Source organism: Anolis carolinensis, chromosome 1 (assembly GCF_035594765.1).
Source record: "Anolis carolinensis isolate JA03-04 chromosome 1, rAnoCar3.1.pri, whole genome shotgun sequence".
In the NCBI taxonomy this organism is placed as follows: domain Eukaryota; kingdom Metazoa; phylum Chordata; class Lepidosauria; order Squamata; family Dactyloidae; genus Anolis; species Anolis carolinensis.
Genome location: NC_085841.1, coordinates 342,647,714 through 342,664,494, shown reverse-complemented (window position 1 = coordinate 342,664,494; position 16,781 = coordinate 342,647,714). Strand labels below are relative to the sequence as shown.

Sequence of the window (16,781 nt, the reverse complement as noted above, 5' to 3'; positions counted from 1 at the left end):
TATTCTCAGATAAAAAGCAAATGGGAGGTGCGGAGAGTAGCAGCTTGGGAAAGAGTGCAATTATTGGCAAGAAAATGCATTTTGGAGGAAAGGATTTAACCCTCTCCCATGCATGCAGCATTCATGACAGAAATCAGGGTCTGCTTCTTCAGGGGTTGGGTGAGTGCACAGTACACATGTAATGCAATATATGGTTTGTTTGATTCATTCTATTTATACTGGGATCAGAACATAGCTGTATGAGAAAATCAGATGTAATACCTGTTCTATGGCAAAGGACTGTGGGATGAGATGTCTAAATAAGGATTTTGTGAGTTCAAGAAGGAAAAATTAAGTTCAACCAGAACTTTTAGTCTGGTGGTGTTTACATCATGTAACAAAATTTGAAAAATGTTATTTCCCTGGTTTGAAAGTGCTATTTCCTGTTTAAATGTGCAGTATTTACTTTGAAAGTATTGTAGTTGTTATACTCCAGAAATTTCATTTTCGTGGCTGCCACAAACTATGTTGAATTGGTTGAGAATATTCATTGAAAAACTATAGCAAAATGTGCTGCAGGATATCCCGCAAAAACAGTTTTTTGCAGTTTAATAAACCTTTTCCATGTATTTATTATTGAACCAATTAGGAAATGACATAACCCAGGAATAAAATCATGTTAGTGTTATTGGATGTAAGAATCTGAGGACATTCTTCAAAGCCCTGTCTTACTTACAGAATTTGGAAATATGTTTGCGACTAGAGATTGCAGTGGTCATGCTGTTTACAGATTCTGGATGCTGTAGTCTTAAAAAGCATCTTTCTTAAACTCTGTTTATGGAGCATCGAAGGCTGTCCCACCCAAATTTCACAGATGAAATCCAGGATAGATGTAGTCATCTTATGATATATGCTCAATAAATGACTTGCAAGCAAGCTTTCAGGCAAAGAGATGCCTCCTATCACAATCTAAACCACTACTTCTTAAACTGTGGGTCCTGACCCCAAATGGGATCCCCTTAGCTCAATGTTGGGATCCTGAAAAATTTAACAGTAAAAGCTCTTGCTTAAAGGTGACCGTCACCTAATGGCTTTTTTAGACGTTTACAAAAATCTATTGTGCAGCGCGCCTAGCGGACTCTGCAGAAGATGTTTCAGCTTTCCTTCATAAAAAGGAAAATCTGCCTGTTTAAAATGCTGATTTTTTATCAGTAAATGTTTGATTTTTATACTTATTTTATATGCCTATATACCCGGGGTCACATAAACATTTCTTGGGCCAAAAGGGGCCCGAGTGGAAAAGTTTAAGCCCTATTCCAAACAACAAAAGCCAGGTTTTGGGCATGGGGGTGATCTCATAAATACCTGGCCATCTTGGAAGCAGTCATTTTAAAAGTAAAAGTGAAATTTTCCTTAAAAATTCCCCTCCTTCCTGCTGACAAGGAAATTGTCTTTGTTGCAATCACAATACCAATCAGTGCTTAACTGTCTTTACTTGTAATGAATGGAATATCTTGCCAAACCGGTTCACAATGTACACCTTATACTTGATAAAGGATTAATAGGATTGTTGCTGCCAAATCAAGACAGCTAGAAGGTATGCAAGGAGTACCATCGTTAGACAGTGGATCTGGGATGAAGCTGACCCACTACTAATAAACTTTATTTCCTAAGAATTAGGAGAAGGGGAAGAATGAGAGGTGATAAATGCTTTAATCACCCTCATGGATATTTTTGCTATTTGCAATGGGAGAAACTGGTTGCCATAATTTTCTGGTGTATGCCCTTCATAGATAAAAATGACTGGTATGCAATGACAGGTGGGTGACATTAAGCCCTTTGTTCATTAATTCAGTACTGCCTATAGAATAACATTTTTTGCACTTTAACACCCAGACTCCTAGAACCCATAGCCAGCATGGTAATGGATTGTGTGGGTTGCAGTCCAAAATGTCTACTCAGGTCCATGTTCCTTCTGCACACAGTCATCATATGCCTTACTATTATAGCCTTTCAAGAAATTATTAAATTAGTGTTGATGGCAGTAAATGTGTTGGTAGTTAGACACTCTCATAAATTGTGAATTTATGACAGTGATTTTAAGAATGAAAATAATATTAGTATTCCCATATCTTTCTCTAAAATTATTTTTCTACAAATTTCATCTCTCCCACCCAAAACATGCAAGTATTTTATAATATCCTACACTTTATTGTGTGCAAAGCATTCATTATTTCACATTGTAAAAAGTAACCACACAATATTCATTCACAAATTAGATTATCTTTATCATACACCAATATATTTTAAAAAACAGATTTCTGATATCAATATAGTTTTGCTGATTGCATTTGTGAAATAGAGAAGCTGACAATAGCTTCATACAGTCTCTCTCAAGTATTGGCATAAATAGAACTCTTTAAATAGATCTGCATGTTGCAGGCAAATTTTGATAGAAATGGTAGCATGAATACAAACAGAATGCTGTGGACAGAGCTAAAAGCATGATAGCTTGAAATAACAACTAATTAAAAACTAGATTCGTCATTTTTAAAGTGTTGGATAAAGAGAAACTACAACCTGAAGTACCGGAAATTAAAACAACTGTTTATACAACAAAAAATACAATATGAAACTAATGAAATCATTTATATGCTTTTGGAGGTATTTGTACCTGTTAAAACGTGAAATGAAATCCTCTTGAGATTTTTATACACCAGGTAAGCAATCCCATTTAGAATTATAGCACAACTGTGTTTTATATGAATATGTTTCTCCTTATTTCTTTGTCCATGCTTCCAGGTTCCTTGTTAAAGCTTCTTGGATACTTAAAAGCTTTTATTTAAAGTGTCAAGTGTTCAGTTAATCTTATATGCAGAGCAGTTTCACCTATATGGTCCTAGTTCCATAGCGAAGGCATATTAGGTGCCCCTAAGCTCATAAAATATGTTTTAAAGTACAGGGCACTTGAATTCCAAATCGAATAACCTGAACTGTTAAAAGGCATAATTGAAACTGGGGGGGAGGGGGAGGAGGCGGCGGGAGGGGAATCCTGTCTCTTTATCTGCAACAATTTTTAAGCACATTGCTAAAGTAACATTGAATTAAACACTTCACTTACAACATTGGAATTCTGCACATATTACATTATTTCTATGAAGATATTTTACAACAGAGGAATTTATTTAACTGACAGAAGATGTTAACGTTGTGGGATGTAGTCAGTCTCTTCTCTCTGGTCAATGTGTTCAAGGTTGCACTCCAGTTTTTGCCATGCCTTCAGCCATGTTGCCCCCAGCGATCTTTGGTGTATATCCATTCTTTTCGCAGCTCTAGGAGTTGGACTTCCTGTTTTTCCTACAGAGAAACAAACTCATGAACCCACATATGGATTGGAAGAGGATGAAACATGATTGCTAAATATCACTAGTCTATAATTTATCAGCAAAATGTTGGTGGTGCCATTCAGTTCCCATTTCTTTGAAATCTGGCATACATTTAAGTAAAATACCTAGAGTGTTTTTCATCCCTATGCTTAAAAATAACAGGGAACCATATCAATATCCTTAACCCAAACTTTGTGAGATTTCCCCCCATCCCAGTTCTAATCCAACTTCAATTACCACAAATGTTTTCTTTGGTGTGCAGAAATCTCTGGGCAGCTTCCTAAAATATATGCAGACTTATCATTTGAGTTGAAAGGGACTTGTCAATCTATTACCATGCAGAGAATATGGCTGTATTTGCACTACAAGCTGCATTAGTTTTATACCCGAGTCTCACAACTCATAAGATTGGTAGTCCTAGGATTTGTAGTTTGATGAGATATTTAGAATTTTCTACTAGAAGGCTCTGGTTTGCTCTACTGACCTACAATTCCTAAGTAACCAATTCCCAAGATACCTTGACAAGAGAGATATAAAAGATTAAACTATATTAATTCTATGGGGCAGGCAGGTGTTCAGTGTAGCTGAATTATAGTTCAGAAACCCAATGTGAAATATTTGGACTTTCTCATTCATTTCAAGGGATGGGACAGTGACATACATACAAAAACAATGTAGGCTGATGAAAAGCTTGAGATAAGGAAGTTTTTTTTTCATGTCAGGAGTGACTTGAGAAACTGCAAGTCGCTTCTGGTTTGAGAGAATTAACTGTTTGCAAGGATGTTGCCCAGGGGTCACCCGGATGTTTTATGTTTTACCATCCTTGTGGGAGGCTTCTCTCATGTCCCCGCATGGAGCTGGAGCTGATAGAGGGAGCTCATCTGCGCTCTTCCCGGGTTGGATTCAAACCAGCAACCTTCAAGTCAGCAACCCAATCTTCAAGTCATTAGTCCTGCTGGCACAAGGCTTTAACCCACTGTGCCACCAGGGGCTCCAATAAGGCAATGAACAATATACTAAATCTGTTAACATGTAATCTCTGCACCTTACGTTTTCTGCTTTGCAAAGCTATTTTATAATTGATCAATAATACTGTCATGCATGCGTAAGATGAAATAATACTTCAAAATTCCATTCAGTGCCATGTAAAACTCTGAGTGAAACTGATTGTGAAATGGAAGGGGGGGGGGCTTTTGTTACTTATACTAAGTCAACAATTCCAATGAACCTGTCTCTGTCCTTGGAATGCCTTAATTAGTTCCCTGGATCATGATCTTCCTTCCGTTTTATTCATTTCTTACATGCCACACTTTGACAACTTCAGGTCAATAGGCTCCAGCATAGCATATATACATAATTTTGTACTTATCCTACCCAGGTAAATGCAGCACCATAAGTGGGTACTTTCTGGCCAGAGACTGCTTCCATTAACATAGTGAGCCAAAGCATGTTAGAAAGCAAAGCCAAGAATTAAAGAATTCCCAACTCCCAAGGAAAATGTTCTCCTGCTGAACAATGTTATATGAAAAGCAACATGATTATCATGTATATGTGAGCATCTGCCCTGCATTCCAATTAAAGATATCTTTCTTCTGAGAGGTGATGTTCATTTCCTGGAATTAATTAGAACATTGCCACGTACATCAGCACTGCATGCCCAGGTTGTAAACTATTACACACATTCCCACCCCAACCCCCCTGCAGTTATTCATCTTACAAAGCAAGGACACCTGATCCCTTTCTAGATGTATATTTGAATATGTGGCTATGTAGGAGTGTAAGTATAAGCTATTATGTTGGAGGAAAATTTCTAAAGCTCCCTACAATGAGCAGAGACTGCATAATAGTAGCAGAACAGAACCTTTTGTTATTCCCAATGTTTATGATTCACATCTGCTGTCTATTCTAGGATGACTCATTTCACCCAGTTGATTTGCTAGCAACGGGTCTGAACATGCTTTATTCCAAAAGCACTCTAATATGAGGGGGTCTCTTGTGGGTTGAAACATTTCCTAGATGAAAACTTTCCATGTTCTATGATGTGCTACAAATTCACTAGCCTACAGCAGCTCTCCAACACAACATTTTAAATATGTTGATTTTCTTCCTGTCAGCTTCTTTACTGTCCAACTTTCACACCCAGGCATAGAAATGGAAAATACTATGATCTGGATAATTTTGAATATATGCTCATGATACACATCTATCAAAACTGTTTCCAAAGAAGCCTAAAAATCATGGTGTGGTAACCATGACAAGGATTCTGAGAAAAGATATTTAACTCCTATTATAGGATTACACTTGTTGGGATTCAGTCAGGAGGAGGATAATAGTTTTATCAGAATAGAAATCTTTCTACTGTACTTCACAATACGAAACCTTCTTCGTTGTAAGCCATTTGTGATCCACATGCCTACCAAGTTGCCAGTGTTCTAGTTCTCATACCTATGAACAAGCCAATCATTTTTGTTATGTGGAAGGTCCCTCTCTTCCACAGAATATAAGAATAGGCACCAACTCCAGAATGAGAAATTCCAAAATAGAGCAGAGCACCCTAATTTGAATTGGCAGCAAAACAACTGTGAACTCGTGGTTGCCTCTTATTTTCCAGGGGTTTTAATTTCCACTGGTGAATACAAACACTATCAATAAGTAGATTGTTCATGTATGTACATGTATACATATGTATGCACATGTGCATGCACTCACACTCAATATGTATTACTTTAAGAAGTAAAAATCATAAGGAGAAAAAAGTTAGTCAAGCAGTAGGTGAGTGCTGATGTTGATCGATTTGGGGTTTTTGGTAGCTGTGAAATATCAAGATCATACTGTAAATTATATTGAAAGATCATATTGTAGGCCTATTAATCTGTAGTACATGAGAGAGAAAGAGAGAGGAAAGGAGAAGAACTGAAGCAAAGCAACAGCACGTCTCCCACATTTGTCCTGGATCTATGATAGTAACAGTTAATTGCTGGATAAATATATATTTATTGAAGTGATTAATAACTAGCACTTACAAAAACATGCAATCAAATCAAATAGATGACCACCCAGCCATGTTTAAAAGCCTGCAGAGTAGACCACCAAATTCCCAGGCAGCATATTCCACTGTCAAACAGCTGTTACTATAAAGTTTTTCATAATATTCAGCTGGAGTCTCTTTTCTTGCATGTCCTAGTCTCTAGAGCAGCAGAAAATAAGTTTGCGCCCTCATCAATGTGACATTCTTTCAAATTTTTAAACATGGATATCATGTCTCCTCTCAGCCTTCGTTTTTCCAAGCTAAACATACCCAGCTCCCAAGCCACTCATCATAGAGATTGGCTTCCAAACTTTCAACCATTTGGGTTGTCCCTCTCTGGACTTGCTCCATTTTTTTCAATATCTTTCTTGGATTGCAGTGCTCAGAACTTGACAAAGTATTCCAGATAAGGTCTGACCAAAGCAGAAATTACAGCATTTCTTCAATTGTAAAATGCCATCAATTGTAAGACACACTCTAATTTCAGTACCACCATCACCGCCACCAAAAAATACATAAGATACGTCTGTGATTCTAAGATGCACCCCATTTTTAGAGATGTTTTTATAGGGGAAAGAGTGTGTCTTAGAATTGAAGAAATGCAGTACTTCCCTCGGTCTAGACACAATACACCTATTGATGCAGACTAGACATTTTTTAGCCACCACATCACACTGTTGACTCAAATTCAGCTTGTGGTCCACTAAGACTACTAGATCAGTGGTTCTTAACCTGTGGATCTCCAGGTGTTTTGGCCTACAACTCCCAGAAATCCCAGCCGGTTTATCAGCTGTTAGGATCTCTGGAAGCTAAAGGCCAAAATATCTGGGGATCCACAGGTTGAGAACCACTGTACTAGATTCTTTTCACATGTAATGTTTTCAAGCTATATCTATATCTATGCATTTCATTTTTTTATGCCTAAGTGTAGTATCTTGCATTTCTCCCTGTTGAAATTCAGTTTGTTCATTTGGTCCAGCTGTTATGGTCATTTTGATCCTGTCTTCTGGAGTACTAGCTGTCATTCCCAATTTGGTGACATCTGCAAATTTGATAACCATGTCCTCTATTCCATCATCCAAGTCTAGTGTTGAATAGCACTGGGCTCAGGATAGAACTCTGTGACATTCCGCTAGTCACTTCTCTCCAGCATGAAGAAAAGCCATTTTGTAAACATTGTCTGGGTTTGGCCGGTTAGCCAATTACTAATCTACTTAACTGCATCATTGTCTAGCCCACATTTTACTACCTCCTTTGTGAGAATATTGTGGGGGATCTTGTTGAAGGCCTTGCTGAAATCAAGGTATGCTATATCTACAGCATTTCCTTCACCTAAGAAGCCTATCCAAAAAGAGCAAAGATTAGTCTGACATGACTTGTTTTTGAGAAGCCCACATTGACTTTTAGTGAGCATGGCATACCTTTCTAAGTGCTTACCAACATCCCCTAAGAATGCTGATAACATGTTCTAAACTGCCACCTAGTAGACAGACATATTTGAAGAAGATGGAAATGAAATATTTTGCATATGATAGGTATCTTAAGTGCTATTTATTACACACTTAAAGTAGGGCAGTCCATACAGAATATTCCTTTAATCTATTATTCATTATAAAAACAAACTAAAAAACTGAGGCTGCAAAGTTCCCATTTCAGTTATTCATTCTATCCTAACTTTAATTGAGCACTTACAAGCTAACCTTCCGCGAATGGCTTTCTTTACTCCCATTGCTCTTATGATCAACTGAATTATTTGTATTACGAGAGGAAGATGGTAAAGAGGAAGTAGAAGAAAAAGTAGTGGCCCCACTGGAGTTGCTAGGACGAGTACGGAAGGAATCATCTGAAATGTAAGGAATACAAGATAGTCAAGCAATAGTTGAGCACTGATATTAGATGTTTGCATTTTGATAGCTGTATATATCAAAAGCATATTATATATCTTATTGAAAGATCATATCAACCGAATGAATTAAGTGTCTGAAGGAACTCCAGTTGGTCAACATCTACAGCAGACATGGGCAAACTTCATAATGTTAAGTAGGCTCTGTGTTAATAAATCCATGGTTATTAACACAGACTACTGCAATACATTATTATTGAGGATTGTCTTTGAAGACAATACAGAAGATGCAGTTAGTGTAATATGAGGCAGCAGACTGCTGATAAGAACATCTTACAGAAACTAAACTGACTGCCAATATACTTCTGTTCTAAATTCAAAGTTCTGGTGATGACATATAAAGCCTCAAAAGGTCTAGAACCTTCAAGATTGTATCTCTCTCTATATAAATACTTGCTTTAATATTGTTGTCTGTGGAGGAGTCCTCTTCTGTACCCCACTAGTGGAAGCAATACACTACATGCCAACAAGGAAGAGGAGTTTTCTCTGCTATGCCATCAAAACTGTGGAAATTCTTCCACTTGAAGAACAGACGAATACGTGTATCTTTATTTTGATTCCAAGTTAAAAAGTGTATCTTTCCCAAATTCTTTGGTTTCTAAGAACTTGGCCTGAATATATGGGCTTGTGTTCCATAACTGTATGGTTTTAAATTGTTTAAATTTTCAAAAACTATTTAAATTGATTTATGTGTGTTACACTAATTTAAATTGTGTTTTTGTCTGTACTGTGACTGAAGATCTTCTGATATAGCAGTCCTTTAATAGTAAAGGTCAATAAATAAATAAGATATATACTTTACTTGTTTTATTCCTTGGAGTTTTATCAAAATAATGGCCTTAAATAGCCTTAATTGTCTTTGGGCACAGTGAGGAATCAAGGGAAGATAAGTAATGACATTATTTTATAAAATAACTAAGCTGCTCACCTGTAAAGGAGAACATAGAACCCTTTCCTACTGATGACACTGATGAATATCCTGAAGAACTTTTGCTGCAAGAGTACAAAACTGTGTGAGAATGTTACAAGGCAACATTATAATCAGTAACTGTCAATACATCTTCTTACTTTGCACATTTCATTTCAGAATATCTTCAGATAGCCTACATTTTCTTCCCATGAACCATGGAAAACACATGTTATTATTTCTTATCTGAAGTTTGAATCTTACTGCAATATTGATGACAGAAGATGAAAGATAGCAAGGTCCAAGCACCAAGTCACCGCTCCTTTTCTACTATTCTATAGCCTTTCCACAAAAATTATATAGTTAATTTGAAATGTATACAGGCGGCAAAACGACCACCGAGATTCATTCATTTAAATTGCTTATGAGGTTTTGTATCCTGCCTGAAGACCCTCAGGGTGACTTGCAACATAATGTATAATCCACGCTCAATAAAATAGGAAAGAACAGATTTAATTAAAAGAAAAAAGAACCAAAATTTCACATCATCAAAAGTTAAGTGAGGAACTGGACTAACTGAAGATGCAATAGAACAAAGGGATCTTAACCTGCGAAATGCCAAAATGTGGAAGCAACTGTACCTCCTAGAAGAAATAATTCTAACCCAATGCCACCAGAAAGTGGGCTGTGTCACAGATTCAAACCTCTCATGACCTCTCTTGGAGGGCAGCTCTAGGAAAGAATTTAAAGCTTTGTCTAGTAATTTGAACTATATGTGCCAAAGTGGTGTTCTGGAATTTATGATCTGAAGGATAACATTTTTTGAAATAACTTCTGTTAGATATTCATGGTTCTTTCACGTTTTTATAATGTAATATATTATTTGACATAATAAGAGGATTGGTATGTTAGATTTCTCTTTAAATCATGTCTTTATTTTACAAACTACACAGGAAATTGGCTAGGAAGTCAACTTTCTTCAAAATCTTCCTTAAATGGTCTGGTCTTTGTGAGTCCGTCTGTCCATAATTGAGTCCATAATTTCCTTTCTGACATTTCAAAAAATGCTGTCCTCTTCTTCTAATCAAGTTTTCTCCAGGGATCACAACTTTACCCAGGAATTCATGCTTCCCATTTGCACTTTGAACATAAAATGGAGGATATCTTCATACTAGTTTTGTTCCTGGACCCAATTCATTATTGCATGGAGTAGTCAAGCTGATGTGTGTCACTGGAAATACTTCTAAGGGGGCGGGCTGTGGCGCAGCTGGCTAGTAACTAGCTGCTATAAATCACTACTGACCGAGAGGTCATGAGTTCGAAGCCCGGGTCGGGTTAAGCCTCCGACTAATAATAGCCCCGGCTTGCTGTTGACCTATGCAGCCCCGAAAGACAGTTGCACCTGTCAATTAGGGAAATTTAGGGACGCTTTATGCGGGAGGCTAATTTACAACACCATAAAACTGCCAGCAAAACACGAGGAAAGGAATGAGGAAGTACAGCCACTACTGGACAGTGAAGCAACAGCTCCCCCTGTGGCCGGAATCGTGAAACTGGAAAAATGTTAAAAATGCCTCTGAGTCTGTCTAATGTATGTTGTTTGTCTGTTGGCATTGAATGTTTGCCATATATGTGTTCATTGTAATCTCCCCTGAGTCCCCTTCGGGGTGAGAAGGGCAGAATATAAATACTGTAAATAAATAAATAAATAAATAAGGTGAAATGCCATTGGAATAATTTGTATACAGACTATAACATGTCTTTTTAAAAAACATATTGTTTTACATTTCCACACATTTTGACCAAAGAACATCAGCAAGCTTTTACTGTGTAACCTTAAATGGAATCTTAAGTTTCCAGAAAAAGCAGACAAAACCTGTCTACAGAACTTCTTGCAGAAAAACAGAGAGACTAAATATTACATACCTGGCACACTTGTCTATGTTGCTATATTTTGAGTGCAATGCTTGACTACTGAAAGATTGACTTCGAACCAATTTAGATTTTTTTACTTCTTTGCCTAAAATCAGAATGAAACACACATTACTAATAATCGAAATAAATTACATATAGCAAGAAATACATATGTTATAATAGCACTAACATCAACATGGTGTTTTCTCTTCAACAAAACAAGAAAAATCAATAAAATAAGTGACTGAAAATGCAATTGGGGTTTGAATCCTGTTGGTAATTGAATGAGAGTAGATCCATGGATTCAGAGTCTCTTTCAATTCTATAAATCTATGATTTTATGATAGGAATGTTATGAACGGAGTAGATCAATGGCTTGGATACAAAGCCTGAGCACATCAACTGTGAAAAGGGAAAGTATTAGTAAGAAGAATCTACTGTCATGATTTCCTGAAGCTCAAGATTTGAGAGTTGACTAAATTGATTGAAGGAATCTGAAATCAAAGGCTGCAGATGAATGGGATAATTGTGGCCCATTGATTCCCAACCACTTGCAACCATAGCACTATCATGCAGACACTATCTGAAATGTGTGAGGTTGCAACAAGGTGCACCAGAAATGGGGATATTATGGGGATATCCTAGTAATCTCTGTTAAGTATTGTGTAGAAAGCATTTTTTAAAATGTACAGATCAGATTTTTTTTCTTACTTGATGAAGCAGCTGAAGAATTTCCAGAAACAGACATTGGTATAGTTTTGGCCAAAGTTGCTGCTGTTTTACTGTCTCTACCTAAAACAAAGGTTTATTTTAAGCATTGCACTCGGATTATCTGAAAAGTTTAAGAGTTAGTGATGCTATAGGTAAACATAACTACACTAAAACTTTAAAATAAACCAGATAGGATAATAAACTAACCTGGAACAAATGTTATCACACCAGTCATTAGTATCATGCATTTAATCACAGCAGAAAAGTAACATGCTTGTAAGAAGACTGCAAAAGAACATTGCAGTTAATATTTTGGATAAGATTTTTTTCTGCTGCAAGGCAGGGATTGAGCTAAGCATCTAATATTATATCTTTCAAGCATATATTTCGTGCTTTAAAGCAGTTAGTAAAGTTTGGTTTTTCTCTACAGCTGAACTAGATTGGTTGTTGGCACAGCAAAAATTATTGGCTGATGGATGAACCCAAGCATGGTACCAGATACACATTACCTCTTCACTACAGTTTGCATCAAAGTACATTAACACTAAACTAAATGTGGAACAAGTAAGAAAGAGAGCTGGGATCTCACTGAGAATATATTGGTGCCAACTCAAGGTATTTTATCTACCACTTGTCCCTGCAAACCATCCCAAGAACAGGCAAGCTTTCAGAGTTTCAAAAAGTGTTCTATTCTTATCTGATGTGGAATCTTGAAAGTTTCAAATGACAAGCACTAAATTTGACCCGTTTACCAAGGAAGATGTTCAATCACACAAGTTATTGTTTGCACCACTCCATCTGAAGCATTCCATAATGTCAAGCTAATAGCATGTATAATGCTATGAAACATGTTTTTGTTATCAGTGAATAGAAACAAGAAAATCATACTGACTAAGACTTCAACCCTCACTGCTTTCTAACATAGTATTAATTCAATTTAGAAGCCATTCACTTCCATCCCAGCATGCTCCATTGCCCAGCAAAATAATTTAAGAAGGCTTTGGAAGAAAAGAAGCAAAAGAGAGAGAGTACTTACGCTTCTTTTCATACATTTTATCAGACATACTGGTAGATCTGCCCTCATTTTGCTGTTTCTCTTTCTCTAATTGTTCCTGTTGTAGAAATAATAATAGTTGTAACACATATCTGGCATTTATAGTTTGTTCTTCTACACATAAATCTTTCATAAATCAATCTGCCTTTAAGGGAAAAAAGATGAAGGCTGAAACACTAACTCTATTTTTTGACAGCACCTGTAGTACTATACAGAGTCCCCACTGCTTTATATATAAAGCAGGGATCATCAACTGTCACAGGTTAAACGGCTACACAACATACTGAAAGGACAGCTACACCACAGTGCCATACACCTTAAAAATTATTTTTATTTGTTTTGTCTCAGATGTTCACTATGGCGCCTAGCTCTTGTCATTTCCTGTTGGGAAAAAATGGTTTCTCCTGAGCCTAAAATATGGCGTAGAAAAAGTTTGGTTGCGATCCTCCCCCTCTCCTCAAATGGTGTGGGGATGCAATAAATGTCCACATCCCTGATATAAAACGAAGTCTGAAAATATAAATTTCAATTTTCCCACTTATATTAGTCACTAGTGCATTCAGTTCTTCAGCTTGATCAGCTCTTCTATCTGAAGGCTTTTTAAAAGCCATCCAAAATCGCTCTTAAATGTTTCACCAAGACATATATAACAAATATTTGGAATTTTTACAAAAGAACTTATATAATTCACAGGTGCGGCTGGCGGGGACGAGAGACAGGGCCTTTTCAGTGGTTCCCCCCCCCCCCCCCCCCGCCTATGGAACACCTCCCCAAGCAAAGTCAGGCAGGCTCCCACCCTCTTATTCTTTAGTAGGAAAGTTAAGACCTGGTTGTGGGACCAGGCCTTCGAACAACACTAACAGCATTATTATAATGTGTGCTGGAACTCAATTTGATAGACTCGTATTTTTAGATCTGATTGCGCCTATCTGCTATTTAGTATTGTATTTTATGAATGTTGCTGTAATTAATTAGTTAACTATTTTAATTGATTTGTATTGTATTTTATATTTTTATATATGTGTGTTTTACTGTAAGCTACTGAAAGAGAGGTAGGGAACTTTTTTTTCCTCTTCATGTTTTTGACTACAACTGCCCAAATTTCCCCTTCCCATTTGCTTTACTGGCTGGAATTTCTTGGAAATGGAAGTCCCAATCCTATGTAGGATCAAAGGTTCCTTATTCCACACCTAAGGCTCTAACCACCTCATTCCCTTTGCTTGTGACATAGTGGATATCTGGTTAATATACATTTGGAAATATGTGGGGAATTTTATTTTTTAACCTAATTATATAGGGAAACAATTTTAAACTCTTTGCTTAGTTACCACTGAATCATCTATAATATAAAAGTAGCAGATAATATATGATAATAAACATACCAATTCAAAGAGAAGTTGTTCCTCTCTTTCCTTTTGCTGGTCCAACAGATCATTTTCATAAAACCTCTTCTGAAACTGTTTAAAAGTGAAATGAAACAATCAGGGATTATGATGAAGGTATCGGGTTACTCTTTACTGCCATTTTATTAAATACTTACAGCATCCAGAGAGGTTTCCATTCTGTCCAGTTCTAATACCATCTATTAAAAATAAATATTATATTTAGGTTGTTTTAATGATTTGTTTTTAAAAAATACAAACCTGAAATAAACATGAGTTGCTTAAGGGTTGCTGCCTGACTACCCCAAAGGCTGCTAGCATTGCTACCTTATAAAAAGTAAAGGTAAAGGTTTCCCCTGACGTTAAGTTAAGTCTTTCTTCATGATATGGATCAAATTCTAATAAGTAAGGTCTCTGGTTTAATTAAAGGCCAAGGAATGATGAAGCAGTCTTTCATTTGACAGACTTCAAGATTATTTAGACTACAACAGATAGTAAAAGCCAATGCATATGATCAGAAAACACACTGCAGTATAGGACTTGAGTGTAGCATTTCAGACAGGCTTCAACACACAAGAATAAGGAATATAATGAAGTATTTTGTGAGTATCTCAGTAATGAACTTCTTCATATTTTTGCAACCTAGAACAAATGTACTATTCCACTACACAACCCTTTTGCACTGCTTGGATTGAGTTGGATCCAACTTCAATATTCCCCACTGATACAAATTTCATAATCTTAATCAGTCAATCTGGTACTGTCCAAAAACTATAGATTTTCTCCACACAAAACAAGATCTAAAATTAATTTTCCTTCCATTCTTAAGATATAATAGCTTTAGACAAAAACTGTTTCCCCTTGCAGGAAATTAGACATTTTTTACAGGCTGTAGAACTCTCTTGTATGGCAAGTTCAATTGGCCCATTGGGAAAACACAAAGTATAAATAAAATGAAATAAAATAATAAATAAATATAATGCTCTGTTCACTTTCTTGGGATTATATCCCACTGAACACAGCAGAATTTGCTTATAAGTAAGTAAATATTTAGTTGCATATGATTATTTTTCCTTCTCAAATTTTAAGAGATCAAACAAAATTAAGCTCAAGTTCAAGTTAATTTTATCCACAATACTCTACCATAAATGGAAAAAAAGTAATCCATGTGTTAATTTCCCCAAAGATTAAGGATAGGATTCAGGATACCTATAACTCATATTGTCATTCATATTAATGAAATGAGAAAATAATAGCTAAGTGACAAAACATATTAAAAACCCTTTACATACTTTCTTAACAATGCTCAATACATCTTTGTCTTTCTCTTCACACAGCAGCTTTCTCACACACATCTCCAGCTGCTGCATTAAATGTTTATTTGTAGGAACCTTGAGGGTAGACTTTACTTTGGGCAACAAATAGCAAAGCTTCATTCTACATGGGGAAAGTAAGATTTATATGAAAACAATGAAAACAAAACAACTGAAAACGGATTTAGAAAATCAAAGCTTTATCAGTATTCCTTTTATGTATGCATGTTTGTGGTTGCACAAAAGTAATCAAAACATATAAAACATGATGAACAATTTTCAAGCCAATCCATACTTATCAGTTTTACATTTATACAACTACCCTGTTTCCCCAAAAATAAGACAGGGTCTTATATTTAATTTTGCTCCAAAAGATGTGCTAGAGCTTATTTTCAACATATATTCAAATACAGTCATGTCATCATGTTTCATGTTCATCTGTTTACATAGGTAATGTACCATAGTAAACGGTAGATAAACCATTTACCAAGGAAAGCAGACACCCTCCAAATGTATCGCACTCAAAAGACCCCTAAGGCGATAACATTTTTGTATTTCCCTACAGTATGACAAATATCGTACAATAAAGAAATGCTTAGCAATGACTGCTATAAGCTACTGGAGAGCTATACTGTTCTGCCACTGAACATGAACCGATTTCTTCTGGCCTGTTGTTTAATGATTATTTGGTGTACACTGAAATGCGATAAAGAAACAGACAAGCTACCAATAAAAAGTTGAATGTTTGCTAAAATAGAAAAGGCGAGGCAATACCTTTCTGAATATTTCAGGTAAAGGGACATTTGTCTATGTTGGGTTAATGCTCCCAGCTCTTCATATGTGATATGTTCTCCCTATGTGATTTTGTGAACATCTTGAACAATGATGTTCACAATTTAATGGATTGCCAAACTCAAATCCTTGCTTTTTGTGTCTGACATTATTTTTACAGAGTGCCTTGCAATTACAAGAAATCATTTGTTCCTGTTTTCTTTTTGTTTTATTTAGAAGAACACTTAGAAAAGAGATTTCAATTTATTGCAAGGACCTGTTTTTCAGATCTCTTAGTTTGGCTTAAATCTACAGACATTATGTCAACTGTGTTTTATTTTTTATATTAGTAAATATTTGTTGTCAAGTCAACACTGACTTTATTTAAATCACACAAATGTTACCAGCTGATATCAAAAAGACTGTACTCAGA

The 16,781-nt window shown here is 36.1% G+C and overlaps 1 protein-coding gene across 3 annotated transcripts in view; it reads right to left on the bottom strand.

Annotated features, from left to right (window-relative positions):
* Positions 1 to 2,242: 2,242 nt before the first annotated feature.
* ppp4r4 (protein phosphatase 4 regulatory subunit 4) overlaps positions 2,243 to 16,781 on the bottom strand; it is a 147,016-nt gene continuing 132,477 nt past the window's right edge. For 2 of the 3 annotated variants that reach the window (XM_062968424.1, XM_008106929.2), the window contains 9 exons: positions 15,557 to 15,701; positions 14,423 to 14,464; positions 14,265 to 14,339; positions 12,865 to 12,940; positions 11,829 to 11,909; positions 11,130 to 11,223; positions 9,225 to 9,289; positions 8,094 to 8,236; positions 2,243 to 3,336 (listed from right to left, as the gene is read on the bottom strand). In XM_062968424.1, coding sequence (XP_062824494.1) covers positions 3,259 to 3,336; positions 8,094 to 8,236; positions 9,225 to 9,289; positions 11,130 to 11,223; positions 11,829 to 11,909; positions 12,865 to 12,940; positions 14,265 to 14,339; positions 14,423 to 14,464; positions 15,557 to 15,701 — 799 coding nt within the window. In that variant the 3' untranslated portion in view covers positions 2,243 to 3,258. Of the gene's footprint in view, positions 3,337 to 8,085; positions 8,237 to 9,224; positions 9,290 to 11,129; positions 11,224 to 11,828; positions 11,910 to 12,864; positions 12,941 to 14,264; positions 14,340 to 14,422; positions 14,465 to 15,556; positions 15,702 to 16,781 lie in introns of all 3 variants that reach the window. The other variant, XM_062968425.1, reaches the window with a different exon arrangement.